We start from the raw sequence: 15506 nt of genomic DNA, 5'->3' as shown, positions 1-15506 counted from the left end.
CATGTATACTCTGGCCTTTTGCTATTTATCTACCCTTTTAAAAGCCTTCACAGCATTCTCTGATAAAAGAACATTTGAAACCTTCCCTTTGGCATTTTCCCTGCTCCAGTGATCATCTTCATCAAGTACAGAATTTAGATACGACATGCTGTGATATCAGAGTCTAGATGCATTAAAGACTGCTTGTTAGCCTCTGAGGCTATGTCCCTCTTGTAACTAAGATGGGCCAGTGCCTGGTTTTTGGCACATAAGGGCAAGTGGCACAGCACAGTTTGTATAGAGAATGTTATCATGTAACGCGTGTTATCAAAGAAGATGGACAATGAAAAGCACTCCCTAATGTACCATGATCAGAAATGCAACAGCAAGAAAAAATATGACAAATGATGCTTCACTGAAATGGTGCAACTTCATGAAGCAAAAACAAATCCCAGGTCAACGAAGTTGCAACACACATACATATGACCAAATATAGCTATATAGTGTACATATACATGCATATACTGCTGAAGTCTCTTCCACAGCTGAAAAAGGGCCATACACCCAGTAACAGCCATTGGCCCACACTATGGCCCAAGCTTTGCTTAGTTAGCCTGCTGACAATGAAGCAGTACGGACTGTCATGTACCAGTGCTTCAACGAGTTTGTTCTCACTCTGCTTTTTGGTTTCTTTATAAAGTGGTAGTCTGAGATGTTGTTATACGATTTGACAAAGGGGCCTAAGGCAGGAACTGGAAAAGGAACAGGTATACAGATACCAGAGGGACTATGGCCCAAGCATGACTTCATTTGTGCCTGAATTTGACTGCCAGCTGAAAACCCCATCCCCAGGGAAAGCAGGTTACATATTCACCTGCTCTTGCAAGGTTGCATGTTGTCTTCTGACTCTGCAACCACATGAGGAGTTGCTATTGCCCTTTTCTTTGACTATCAATCTTGTTATCATGCAAAATCATGAAAATTATAAATCCTGAAGTGGCATATGGATTACAGGAGTCTGTATTGGACTCATCTCCTTTTTCTCTGTCCAGAGGTCTAATAGGTCTCAAGATCTGAGCTAGCAAATCATGTTCTTTTTTCTCTTGGTGACTTGTAGCCACAGTTTGTTCTGCAGTGTGTGCTTTCACTCTCAGAAAATTGCTCTGAGGTTCAAAGCATGTATGATGTTGTGAGAGCATGTAAGAACTGAATAATGTTTGAAACAAAAACTTAATGGGGATAGAAATACCAGAGTATCATATGAAAAGCTATTATTTCACAATAAATGTCAGCTTCATAAAAAGCCCTAGATAAAGAACACAGAAGCTTTTTTTTTTTTAATTGTCCTAAAGAACTGAAGAAGTTAACATATATTTGAGTATTTATCTGAAAGGTTGAGAACTTCTAAGGGTTTCTGCAGCACTAATTATGTGCTGATGAAGCCTTATTTGCAATACAGGAGAAACAAGGCACACTTGGGAAAGAGTTTTAAAGTGCCTAAATCACACAGGAGACATCCTGCTGGAGTTTTTAAACATGGTATTTTTCATTCTGGGAAAATGGATAATTTGTTGAAATCAAAGTGTTTTGCAGAAGAGCATGATTATGCTGAATCCATCAGAAGAAACATGGCAGGTTTCCAAAGTAAACCCTCCTGGTTCACAGCTATGCCAGGATGTCTGTCTCTCGGGCTGCTACCCAACCTGTTTCTCCAGGTTCTCAGGACTTTCAGACTCCACAACAAACTGTCAGCGGCTTGCCAACCCTTGATACTTTACTTGATCAAAAAAACCATCCACTTCTGCTACAGGAACTTCTTATCACTATTTTAGTTGTTTTGGTCTTTGTGATGGTTATTTTTAAAGACACTAGAGTGTCAAACAGGACACTGTTTGACTTCAAACAGGAAGGAGCTGGAAGCCACTGTGCAGCTAGAAAGCTACGATCTAATCACTATCGCCGAAATGTGGTGGGACGAATTGCACAACTGGAGCGCTGTAGTTGATGGCTTTAAACTGTTCAGAAGGGACAGGCACGGAAGGAGGAGTGTGTGTGTTCATTGTCCTCTATGTGAAAAAATGGAGTTGAGAAATGGTAATGAACAGGTTGAGAGCTCATGGGTAAAAATTAGGGGCCAAGCCAACAAAGGAAACCTTGCAGTTCGTGTTTACTACAGGCTGCCTGAGCAAGGGGGCCTGTTGATGAAGCATTCTTACTTCATCTACAGGAAGCATAATGCTCTGAGGCTCTGATCCTGCCAGGGGACTTCAATCACCCTGACAACTGCTGGAAAAGCAGCAGAGCAAGCTGTAAGCAGTCCAAAAGACTCTTGGAGTGCGACAAAGATAATTTCTAATCCAGGTGATAGCCTGACCAGAGGAGAAGCATTACTAGACCTGTTGCTTACCAACACGGATGAACTAATTAGAGATGTCAATATTGGTGGCAGCCTGGGCTGCAATGGTCATGTCCTGGTAGAATTCACAACCTTGAGAGAAATGGGCCAGGTGAAGAGCAGAGTCAGGATGCTGAATTTTAGGAGAGAAAACTTTCAGTTGTTTAAGGAATTAGTGGATGAGACCACCTGGGAAACTGCCCTCAGGGACAAAGAAGCTGAACAGACCTGGCAGCTTTTTAATGACATTTTTCTTAGAGTGCAAGAGGTCTTGATTCCCACATGTAAGAAATCACGCAAGGAAGGCAGGAGACTGGCATGGCTCCGTAAGGATCTTCTGGTCAAACTAAACTATATGAAGGAAATGCACAGGCAGTGGAACCAGGGATATGTATCCTGAGAAGAATGTAAGGACACTGTTTGGAGGTATAGAGATGGGATTAGAAAAGGTAATGCACAGTTGGAGCTGAATTTGGTGAGGGATACAAAGAATAATAAGAAGGGCATCTACAGGTATGCTGGCCAGAAAAAGAAGATTAAAGAAAATGTACTCTCCCAATAAATGAGACAGGAGAGGTGGTGGCAACCAACATGGAGAAGGCAGAGGTACTCAACAATTTTTTTTCCTCAGTTTTCAAAGGTAATGTCTCTTCCCACATCTCTCAAGCCCCTGAACCTCGAAGCAGGGACTGGGGAAATAAAGTCCCTCCCATTGTAGGAGAAGGTCAGGTTCGAGAACACCTGAAGAACCTGAATATACACAAGTCCATGGGACCCGATGAGATGCATCCCAGGGTCATGAGGGAATTGTCTGATGAAGTTGCCAATATGATTGAGATTGGCAACTCAATCATATTTGAAAAGTCATGGCAGTCAGGAGAAGTCCCCGGTGACTGGAAAAAGGGAAATATTTAGCCCATTTTTAAAAAGGGTAAAAAGGAGGGCCCTGGGAACAACTGATCAGTCAGTCTCACCTTTGTGCCCAGTAAGATCAGGAAGCAGATCATCCTGGAAGACTTGTCAAAACATATGGAAGACAGAGAGGTAATTAGAGACAGCCAACATGGCTTCAACAACGGCAAATCATGCCTGACTAATCTAGCTTCCTTCTATGATGGAGTGGCTCCATCAGTGGGCAAGAGAAGAACTTGGAAGAGAAATCCAGTCATTTACCTGGACTTAAGGCCTTTGATGCAGTCCGCTACAACATTCTTACCTCTAAATTTGAGACATATGGATTTGATGGATGGACTGTTAGATGAATAAGGAATTGGCTGTATGGCCACATTCAAAGAGTTACAGTCAATGGTTCAATGTCCAAGTGGAAACTAGTGATGAGTGGTGTCCCTCAGGGCTCTGTACTGGGACCAATAGCGTTTAATATCTTCATCAGTGACATAGACACTAGGATTGAGTGCACCCTCAGCAAGTTTGCAGATGAGTGGTGCAGTTTGTAGTAAAGGGATGCCATCCAAAGAGACCTTGATAGGGTTGAGGAGTGGGCTTCTGCAAACCTCATGAAGTTCAACAAGGCCAAGTGCAAGGTCCTGCACCTGGATGGGGGAAATCCCCACCAATATCAATACAGACTGGGGGATGAAGGGGTTGAAAGCAGCTCTGCCAAGAAGGACTTGGGGGTACTGGTGGATGAAAAGCTGGACATAAGCCGGCAGTGTGCACTTACAGCCCAGAAAGCCCATCGTATCCTGGGCTGCACCCAAAGCAGCATGTCCAGCAGGTCGAGGGAGGAGATTCTGCCCCTCTACTGTGCTCTTGTGAGACCCCACCTGGAGTCCTGCGTCCAGCTCTTTCTTTTCCCTCAGCACAGGAAAGACATGGACCTGTTGGAGCGGGTCCAGAGGTGGGCAACAAAATTGATCAGGGGGATGGAACACCTCTCCTATGAGTAACGGCTGAGAGAGTTGGGGCTGCTCAACCTGGAGAGGTGAAGGCTCCAGGAAGACCTTATTGCAGCCTTCCAGTACTTAAAGGGGGCTTATAAGAAAGATGGAGAGAGACTTTTTATCAAGGCCTGTACTGACAGGACAAGGAGCAACAGTTTTAAACTGAAAGAGTTTAGGTTTAGTCTGGACATAAAGGGAGAAATTTTTTACGATGAGGGTGGTGAGACACTGGAGCAGGTTGCCCAGAGAAATTGTGGATACTCCATCATTCAAAGTGTTCAAGCTCACGTTAGATGGGTCCTTGAGTAACCCGATCTAGTGAAAGATGTCACTGCCCATGGTAGGAGCATTGGACTAGATTATCTTTAAAGGTCCCTTCGAACCCAAACCATTATATGATCCTATGATTCACTGTATGTTTTGCTAAATGTACCATAAACACTGCATAGGATTAACTTTTGCTCCACATACAATATGTGCATGCATGCCCCAAGATTTCAACAGCAATATTGCAGATTACTGTGCCAGGGGAACTGAGGACTAGAGAGAGCTCTCTGGGAATAAGGTATGCAAGTCCATAACCCCTGTCTTGTAATCTATTTTCCCTCTGAGTTCTGGCAGTACTCTTACTGGATTCACAGTATTCTCAGAAAGCTCTAGCCTTCAGAAGAAGGTTTTTTGAGTCCTTCCATCTTTCCTGAGATCACACTATACATACATTTCTACCTATCAAGATTTCTTCCAGCACTGGTGACTAAAATGATATTACTTCAGGAACTATTGCAGCTGATTACATAGAAGAAGCTGCATTGGTACAATTATCAAATAGCTAGGTCATTTTGGCAAATGCCACTGAGGACATGTACAAGTCTGCCCAGCTTTTTTGCTGGAGTTTGCAACCCCTGTAACTGAGCTGACAGAGCAGAACATGTGCCATGGATCAGCTACTCCATTTCATAGCCCAGCATCTTGACTTAAATTGTCGGTGAGCTATGCATGCTCCAGGGCATCAATTTTTTATTTCAAATGGCTGAGGCAGAGGCATTTTGCCTCTTCACCGAACTGTGATATTTGGTGGTTAGCTCCAGGAAAGGAATAGTAACAAACAGTGGGAGGTTGTAAAGGCTTAACTCACCTCAGTTCTCCACTCTGTAACTATGAGTCAGAAGTGCTGCTTTCAAATTTCTCAGCTGCTGGGGAAAAAAAAGCACATCTGGCATTGCAAGGTCCGGCACAACGAATGCTCTCAAGACTGAGAGTAAACCACTCTATTCTAGAGTCATCCCGCAGGTGTCCTGTGCAGTTCAGTAAGAGGGTGTCTTAAGGAAAAGCTATGTGGTGTAAAGCCACAAAGGTGAAACAGGCTGTGGCTTAACAGTATGCTGTGCCTAATACTGTTTAAACAAAACCCTGCCATAGGGGAATTTATTCACATTCACATGACTAAGTAGGGAACAGATATGCAATCTGTGCAACAGAAAGGATGAAGGCTGAGTAAATTCTGTAGAACAAAATTTCCCTTGAAATTATTAATTAAGCTTTGAGTACCAAGGTAGGAAGATAGAAGTACGGTGAAAGGAACCTGGTTTACTACAGAAAGCTTTTGTTGTTACAGGGCAGGGACTCACAACCTGGGTTTGTGGGAACCATCCCTTAATATAGTCTGATAGCTCCTTGTGCACGGCAGGAGGCAGCGTTAGGATAACTTTTGTGTATCACTGTAAAGTATCTTTGATAATATTAATGGCACAAGTTATTACAGAGTGGGATCCCTCTTATACCACGTCGGTTATAGTTGCATCATTCTCTGTCCTTAGTGTGAAAAAGCCTGTTACTTCCTTCAATACATTTATGGCACCTGGATCATACCTTCACCAAGGTAGGAATCTTGCATTTCTGCCTTGTACTGATAACTTTTGTGTACTCAGACAACATTTGACAAGTGAAAAACAAGCTGTAAGGGAGAAAACTGAGGGTTTTGCCACTGAGGGTTTTGTTAGACAAATACAGTTACCATTGGTTTTCTTATCAGACAAATTAAAAGTCATATTTTAGAATACATTTACTAAATCCTTTGTTCTTTATGACTATCTGAAACCCTGTGAAGGTTGGCAGAAGCTACAGAAATTCAAGTAATACAATTATCACAATATTTTAAGAAGAGCAGGAGTACAAGCCTCCAGCTGGGTTCTGAACAAGCTTAAAATCCCACAGAGAGGGAGGATATAAAAGATGTGATGAAAAATTTGACCGGTATGACAAAAGAGAATTTCTGTCTTGCTTCGGTCTGGCAAAACTTAAATCTATGAGGACCTTTACATATAGGTGTCTCAATTTTCCATTGGTAACATCAAAGGACAGAAGGTAAAAAAGATGTCATTCAAAATAAAGAAGTCTGATTTCTGAACTGTCAGCCATAGGCTGAGGACCTGCTTGATAACTGTGTCAGACCACCAGGCTCTAAGTGAGTGTCAGCCTGAAAACTGTTCTTTACTGAGGTCTCTCTTAATTGGGAGTGTGAAAGCTTTCAGATACTCTTTCTTTAGGCAACTGCTTTCCCAAGAGCTACAAGTCCATGTCTTCTACTGATATAATTACAGCAGCAGAGCTTGACAGTTTTCACTTGGCTTCCTTAATGTATATGACAGTCCTTGGATCTAGATATTCCAGTTTGAAAACCTGAGCTGAGACTTCTTCATCATTCTTCAATACTGGACTTGTAAGACCAAATCAAAAAGCCAGAACAGTAATGTAAATATTCAATTTCTCATGGACAACAAAAATTTCAAGATGAAGAAAAAGAAATGTTTGGCAGTAAAAAAGATGGGACACATGCAGAGAAGACATTTTTGGAAGCACAATTTGCTCTTCTCATTAATGATGTATGCTATTATTTATTTATTCATGTTTCATTTGCATATTTGGGGATACACTAAAGTTCAAATTATTATTCTGGATCTTTCTTTTATTACCATGCTTAAAACAACAAAATTGTATATACTGCAGCTCCTTAAAACTTACAGCTATAGGTTATTGAGTGCATATCGCTGTGTAGAGAACCTGATACGTGTTACAGGTTCTAATGATACAAAAATAACTGAACACTTTGTCTCAGATTTCAAGAACACCTGGAAACAGTACATGAAGAAAACTATTTGTATTTCCCTTTACCTGTGCTTTGCTAAATTAGCATTGGAACAGGCTGCCCAGGAAAGTGGTTGAGTCACCATCTCTGGAGGTATTTAAAAGACATGTAGATGTGGTGCTGAGGGACATGGTTTAGTGGTGGACTTTGCAGTGCTAGGTTTACGGTTGGACTCAATGATCTTTTCCAACCTAAATGATTCCATGATTCTATGAGTCTATGTGTAAGTTGGTGCCATTTGGGTCCCCTGCTCCATGGTTTCTTCTGTCCCTTAACCATGAGGGAACAACAATCATCCTCATCAAATATTTTTCTTCTATTTCTGTATGTCCTCCAATCTGCTACAGGGGTTGATGACCTCAGATGCTCTCAGTCTTGAAAACAAGGTTTTCTTCAGGTATTAGAGACACATACAGTAGGTAGTTCTGAAGGTATTATAGAAAGAAACTGCCGCCTTTAGATCAAGGCAGGAGAGTCTTCTGAGGATCAAATCAGCTGAAACAGAAGTTAGAGGATCAGACTACATAAGTGTAATGGCCACTTTTGGAAGCAAAATATGTGAACTGTCACATTTATACAAAACCTTAAATCCCACTGTATATACCAGGCACCTCCTTGAGACTATTTGTCATACATGTACCTTGAAGTTCACTAGTCTTTCAGAAACTAAAATACAGATCTTCCTTTGTTTTAGAGCAAGCAGTACTTCACCTGCTCAGTAAAGAAAAGCAAGGGACGATTGTGTGCTGGTACTCAGGTACTCCAGGCCAAATCTAGTCCTGATTTAAGCCACTGAAACCTCCTACGAAGTGATGCAGTTCAGCTGAGAGAATGATGCCCCGCAAGAAATACGCATTTCACTCCCAGCCCCACCACTAACTCAGTGAAAAGATCAGGCAACCCCAACCCTGCATTTATTTCCCATCCATAAAACAACATTTGTAGGAAGATCAACACTTCTAGTCCTGCCACGTGCTCCTCTGTCAAACGTTTTTGGTGATACTTATGCAGCCGAACCCATGTCTGTGCCCGTCTGTCCTGCCAAACCGTTTTCCCTTTGCGTTTTTCTTCCTGTAGCCTTCACCTGCCTTTACCACACCTCCGGCCCGCCGCCCGGCCCGGCGCGGCCGCGTTTCTGACCCCTGAGGCCTCCGGCCCCTCCAGCCGCCGGGGCCGGGCCTCGCCTCACCTCAGCCCGGTCCGGCCTCGCCCCCGGCTGCCGCTAGAGGGTCTCGGAGGGAGAGCGAGGCGGGCAGGCCTGGCCCGGCACACGCTGGGGCCCCTCCCGCCCCACAGGTGGCGGAGACAGCACGGGGCGGGGGGAGAGGCCGGGAACAAGCGCCTCCCTCGGCTGCCCCCTGACCTGCCCTCCATGTTGCCCGGCCTCCTCCCGTCCCGTCGCCCTCGCCGCTTAACCCGCCCCAAACACCACGGCGCGGCGGGAACAGCGGCTCCTCCTCTCTCCGTCGCTCCCCGGCCGGGGCGGTGCGGCCCCCAGCCGCCTGGCACCGCGAGGGCGGGGCGTCCCTGGCCGGGGGCAGGCCACAGCCACCGGCTGCCCCCTTCCCCCCTAACTCTCCCCGCCGCTGCTGTGGGGCCGGAGCGCGGCCGCCTTCCACCTGCTCGTTGCTTTTGTTTCGGGACAGAGGGTGAAGGAGAGGCGCGGCCGCTCCTGTGTGTGGCGGGGCGGGCACGGGCGCTGGCATGGCCCCGGGGTGACTCGGGGCTCACGGACCCTCTCGCCGCCGCTTTTGTCTGGCGGCCGTCCCGGGGCTGCTCTCCCCCACTCCTCCTCCTCTTCCTCCTCCTCGCCCGGGGGCATCGCGCTGCGGGGCTGCACGCTTTCGGAACGGGGTGAGCGGCTCCCCGCTGGGGAAGCCCGCGGTGAAAAGCGGGTTTAGCCCTCTTTTCGGGCGAGAGGGAGGCGAGGGCTCTTTGCCCCGCCGCGCTCCTCCCGGCGTCCCGCGTTGCTCGGCGGCGTTTGCCCCGCCGCCAAGTTGCCTCAAGTTGGAGCCGCGCCCCCGCCGCCGGGCTCTGGCCTCAGTGTGAGACAATACCGCGGGCTGGGGAGGAGGAGGAGGAGGAAGAAGAGGGGGCGGGCGGGAGGGAGCAGCCCTCTCTCGCCGCTGATGGGGCCTGGCTGGACGGCGCTGCGGGGCGGGTAGGTGGCTACGCGGGCTGCCGCCGGCTGGCGCGCAGCGGGGAGCGGCCGGCAGAGGCAGGCGAGCCCCGGCCCCAGCCCCGACGGGCGGCGCGAGGGCTCCATGGAGGACGTGGGGCTGCGGAGCGGGCGGGAGCGGCTGGCCGGCGGCGACCCGCGGCTCGGCGCCGTGCTGGTGGAGCCGGGGCCGGTGGTGATGGTGGAGCAGCGGGCAGCGGAGGGCTACAAGCTGGTGGAGGTGCTGCTGAGCGGCGGGGCTCCCTGGGGCTTCACCCTGAAGGGCGGACGGGAGCACGGGGAGCCCCTCATCATCACCAAGGTGAGAGGCGCCGGCGGGGCGTGGGTGGTGGGTCCGGCCGGCTCCATTTTGGCGTGCCCGCCGCGCTGACAGCCCGGCGGCGGCAGCGGGCCCGGTCCAGCCGCGCCGCCTGCCCGCAGCCCGGGGCGCACCGCGGGGCAGGGCGGCTGCGGCGGTGCCGCCGGCCCTAGCGCAGGTGCCGCCGGGCCGGCTGCCTGGCGGCGGGGCTCTGAAGGCCCCAAGGAGGCCGTTAGCGCTCGGGGGGCGGGTGCCTGTGGGCGCTGGGACAGCCCGGCACCGGGGGCGCCCGCGCGGGTCTGGGGGCGACAGGTTGCTGAGCGCAGCCGGCCGCGCCGCTCCGGGCTGCCGCTTCTGGTCGCTCTCGCTCCCCATGAAAAGCCCGGTGCGGTCGTTGGTAGCTGCTGGGGGGGGGACCCCGCTTCCGCCCGGGACCCTGTGCGGGGCCCTCCCCTCCCTCCCTGCGGGCTCCTGGCGCAGGAGCCTCTGGAGGATGAAACTCCCGGCTCTGAGGCGGAGTTTTCTGCGCTGCGGTTGCGCTTGCAAATTCAAAATAACTGGGGTAACCTTTTGTATCTCCCTCTTCCCTTTAACAAAAGGTCTTGTGATTAGTGACCAAATCCATGCTCCCAAGATCGGGGGGAAGGCGCCTGGGTATAAATGCACCTTCTGATTGCCTCCCCCCCCCCCCCCCCCCCGGTTTTTTTGTTTGTTTGTTCTGGTATACTCACAGCTTTAATCCCGGTGTATTGGGCATGAGTTAAAGAAATGCATCATGTTTTCTAGAAAATGTTTTTCATCTGGATGTGTTTTGACTTGAGAACCCCCCTCCCCAGTAATTGTTGGGTTTTGCTGTTAAGACAGCTTTCTTGTTGCACAGTGAAAACACATTAAAACAGAACCATATGCAGTTGGGGAAAAAAATCCCAATTAGCAAAGCACATTTTGCTCCAGATTTGTAGGAAAGATATATATGCTTTGTCTGCAGGTCGTGTGGATTCTGCCTTTTCACGTTTTAGAAGTGCACAGAGTGTCAGAGGTCAAAAAGTCCTATTTTATCCACAGCAGAAATTCTAATCTTATTTTTCAGTTGGTTTCATTGTGAGTTGTTCAGTTGGTTCCCTTCTCCCACCCTTGGAACAACTACATTGTGGATTTCCCAAGTTAGGACTTTTGAAACAGTCTTTTTCTAGATCTCTTTCCTGCTGCTGTTTTTCAAGAAACAACAGTGTCAGAAGATGTATAGGCTGAAAAATGCGTGTCTGTTGGTCTCTTACCAGTACCCTGAATAACAGAATATCAAACCTGGGAGCATTTGAGGAAAGGAGAAGAGAGCTACTTACTATGTATATAATAGCTATCAAGTGCCAAATCAAATAATTCCACCTTTCTGGTAATGGCTAATAAGTGCTAATAAGACTGATCAGTGATACTTATTCATAATGTTACCTAGGTATTAAGTAACAGGCTTAAGTATTTGTGGCATGAGGATGCAGCTGTGGTATGTGGAGAGAAGTGTCTGGGGATGGGAACCTTGTAAACTGGGTCTGTTGTAAAGGAGTAATTAAGTGGAACCACAGCCTTGATACCTCCTGAAACTGTGCTGCTGTGCAAAAGAGAAATCTGGGTCCGTCTATGATAACCTGTAGGAAGAAGAGACAACCTGGATCCTTGGGACTAAGGTTTTGGAGTGTGTTTACAGTCGCAGTTGTTGGATGCAAGTTCAAAGAACTAGGGACCAGAGCTTGTGTATGCCGCATCCCTAGGACTCTTCAGCTGCAAAATCTTCCCCTTGATTTGTCCCACCCATCTTGGTGGTGAGTTTTGCTTTATCTGTACAACTTCTAGTGGTGGAAAGCTGCTAGGAAGAATAATTTAGTATCAGATAATTAAAATAGTCCCTCCTTATAGGGATGATAATGTAAAGTTTGTCTCTTCTCAGCTGAAGAGAGCCCTGAAATCAGGTTGTCCACTTCTGAGTGCATGTGCGGATTGCCAGGCTGTCGTGGAAGAAGACATGCTGCTTCACCTGTACTTCTCTCCCTTCTTGGGTAGGCTGGTGGCTGGTCAGTGGGAGAACCAAGAAAACCCACTGGACCAAATCCTTCAGGATACCTATACATGTGGAAAAACTCCCAGTTTTGCAGGTTCAAACTGTTGTTAAGTGTGAGCTGGCTATGGATCTGTTTCACTCTAGTCCGGCTCTGGGGAAGTGAGGATGGATGACGCCAAGTACCGCTTTTTAAAGAGAGGAATGTGACAAGGTGTGAATGGAGTCTCAGATAGCAGCTACTTAAGGGGGATTTCTAGAATTCTGCCTGTCTCCCTTTCTTACTGCTGTCTCGAAAGCAAGATCAGCCTTTGAAGCAAGTTGCACCTTTATGTAAATGCTGGGAACTCTGTGGTGTAGAAGTTTCCTGCGTTCCTTAGCATATATGGGACAACTACTGTAACTGCCAGAAAAGTAGCACCAGAAAATACTGTAATTGAAAAATTAGCAAGCAAGTGTATGTTGTTCATTTTGCACCACTTTGTGTGGCACACCTCTTGGGTGTTAGTTTCTCTGATTGCGTGGCTATTTCGCTTGCTCGACAGGAGGGGAGATTTTTTTGTAAGAGGTATCATGGGGAGAATCTAGGACAAGGAGAGCTGCGAACACTGGGAATTTATTAGCTGGAAGTCTAGTCAATTAAAAGAAGAGTGTTCTTTAATCCACCAAATGACCAATAATCAGGGAAGAGGAGGCATGGTAAAGAAGAGAAAACGTGTCCAGCCTTAGCAGGGGGGTAAGTGTGTGCTCAGCCGCTGGAATGCCAGGAGGAAAAATGCTTTGCCCAGGGAGAGGTCAGCCTGCAGTCACGTGGCAGTGGGCCCCGGCATTGCGGGGTGGGCAGGCTTCCCTGTTTCATGAGAGTGTTTCTTTCTGTAACTGAAACAAGACTTAGAGAAATAATCCTGAACCAGGTAGGTAGAATATCAAGTTCACCTGCCAGGCGCGAGCCTTTTTCTTTATTTATTTATTTTCCCCTTGCCCTTTTTATTGTTGCTGCAATAAGCACAGAGAAAACTGGTGCATGATACAGCTTGCTCAATCTTTAAACATAGCTGGTCTTCTAAAACTTGCCCCACCCACGTGCAAGGGCTGTTGCTAATATTTAAGAAAAAAGTCTCTTAGCTTTGTTGGTGTGTTGCTTACTATTGTTTTTATAGTGTCCCTTTAAAAAAATGCTTTACATTTTTTCTGATCTCTGCATGTGTGTATGATAACATTCCAAAAAAATTGCCCAAAGGCAGCTTGTTCTTGCCTAATTTGACATCTTGAAAGAAAGGACTTGCTTTTTATAGCAATGTGTATTTCAACAGAAGGTGAAATGGCAGCTTTGAGGACTTTAATTAGAAGACTCACAAGCCTCACTTTATTTTTTTCCTCTTTTTAAAGAAACAAAGTAAATGCTGAAGAGGAAGATCTTACTGGAAATAATGAAAAGTCAAGATACTCAAGTGTGAATCTTGTGAAAATCTCCCATAGCTGCATTATCTTGATTACTTTTACTTTAAAATTACTCTTATCTCAGATGCACAACTTGTAGTGTCAGTCACAGCATTGATTGTGGGTGATGGACAGAAAGTCATTTCACTTCCTATACTAACAATATCCTTAGGAACTCTGAAGCTGTTCTGCAGTCAACGTTGTCCTTATTACTTTAATAAATATGAAAACATTATGCGTTTCAAGAAAGATCGATGTATCATTTAAATAAATCGGCTTTACAAGGGCCTACAGCCATACCTCCTCAAGCTATGATCTCATTGCAGGCTAATCAAGGCTGGGCTTGGCTGGTATTTCGGCAAGATTTCCAAGTGAAACCTGGACTGTTGCAAGAAGTTGTGTTGTTGATTTAGTAGATAGAGTTCTTGTCTCCTGAATCAGTGCTGAATTCATGCCCCAGCTGGAGGTGCTGTCTTTCAAGAAGCAGCAGTATCAGACAGACTCTGAACCTTTATTTCTCTTTATTCCATCGCACTTTCCTAATCTGCTCCTGTCTATGGTTAAGTGTGAACTGTAATTTGTTTAACCTAATAATTATTTAAATTGTATAAAGGAATGCTTCTGTATTAACTGACTGCAGGATTTCTCCATATGAGATATCAATTTATTGTTTCAGGACTAAGTGAAGTGATTACTGTTTTCATTTAAGTAATTCTTTTATCCTTTGGCCTTAAACATATAACTAAAGGCAATTACTTGCATTGCTATATTGCCACAATATTTAGAGGGAAAAAAGCTTTAAAGGTGCTGTATGAGAATGAAGCAAAAAAAAAAAAAAAGACATTTTCAAACTTAAATACCAGTTGCCTCCCTCAAGTTAGGTGTTTGAGGTGAGCTGCATTGCTTGTAGACATTAACAATTCTTAAACTTGGCTGCAAAGCTTGATGTCCAGAACACCAGCATTTAATGGTAATCCTGGGAAATTACTGACTACTTCAATGTAAATGCAGTCATTTCGTTTGTGTAAACAGCTGATTTAGAAGTTGTACTGTGGCTGAGAAGGAGAGTTCTAATCTAGGTTTCTGTATCCTGACAAATTTCATTTGCTTCCTTCAGTTCTAGAACGATAACGCATGAAGGAGTATTCATTCTATTTTGTTTTCTATCCAGATTCTCTTAGCTGTCAAAAACAACAAGTAAAATTATGGAGCTATACGGGCCATGATTTGAACATGTATCTTCACCAGCGATTTTAAAAGAATGTATCAAATCACATTCTATATTTGTTTTGAAATCTTTATTCAACGTCTTAATTTTCAAGAGGGGTTTATTGTTTGGGAAGGATTCGCCTTGGACTTGGACCTTTTCTTTGTGCTGTTAAATTTCATAGTTGAGAAATTTCAGGAAATGTTTATATATTAGAATGAAAGTTTCAGCATTAAAATAGTATCATGTAGGTATTTACCTTTTTTTACTTGTCAAATATGCTAAAAGTTATGGTTTTTCAGTGCTATAGAAACTGTTTTGAGTGGTATTTACCTTTGTGTCTGGTTGCTGGATCCCACATCTCGATTGTTGGAAGAGAGGAATTGGTTTGCTTTGATGCAAGAAGATATTACTACTTTTACTTTGGTAAGCTGATTGATGAAGGGAGTGCTCTCAATTTTAGCACTTTAATGGCTGTTGAATGGACTCTTTATTGTAACTGTTAATCTACTGGCGGAGTGGAGCCCACCATGCTCATATGTGGTGTAAACGGTCTCGCTGTGGAAGCCTGAAACTTAAGAGAGGATTTTCTTTGCAACAGCATTAACAGTTGAAATGCTGCCATTATTGGAAATTGCATTTTAAAGCTATCGTGGATATTGCTACATGTGATCCACAAACTGTGCAAGGAGTTGAAATGAGTGGATGGGTTAAAAGGCTTGTGACTCGAGAAGTTTCAAGTCAGTTGAGTTGCGTGCTTAGAAATCGGCAGTGTGAGAGTGTGATTTAAGAAACAGCGTGTGTGCGCTTGCAGTCCTGAAACTGCAGTTTTTCTTTGTGCATTTCATGCTACGTTTCAGGACAGAAATTCATCCGGAGAAAGATTCAGAATGCTGTGTTTAAAACCAG

The 15506-nt window shown here is 45.7% G+C and overlaps 1 protein-coding gene across 2 annotated transcripts in view; it reads left to right on the top strand.

The window, feature by feature from the left end:
• The first annotated feature begins 9561 nt into the window (after nt 1–9561).
• SHROOM2 (shroom family member 2) overlaps nt 9562–15506 on the top strand; it is a 124774-nt gene continuing 118829 nt past the window's right edge. For both annotated transcript variants that reach the window (XM_082004627.1, XM_082004626.1), the window contains exon 1: nt 9562–9903. In XM_082004627.1, the coding sequence (XP_081860753.1) occupies nt 9688–9903 (216 nt within the window). In that variant the 5' untranslated portion in view covers nt 9562–9687. The remainder of the gene's footprint in view (nt 9904–15506) is intronic.

Source organism: Phaethon aethereus, assembly GCF_964289735.1.
Source record: "Phaethon aethereus genome assembly, chromosome: 1".
Classification (NCBI taxonomy): Eukaryota; Metazoa; Chordata; class Aves; order Phaethontiformes; family Phaethontidae; genus Phaethon; species Phaethon aethereus.
This window is presented reverse-complemented; position numbering and strand designations above follow the sequence as displayed.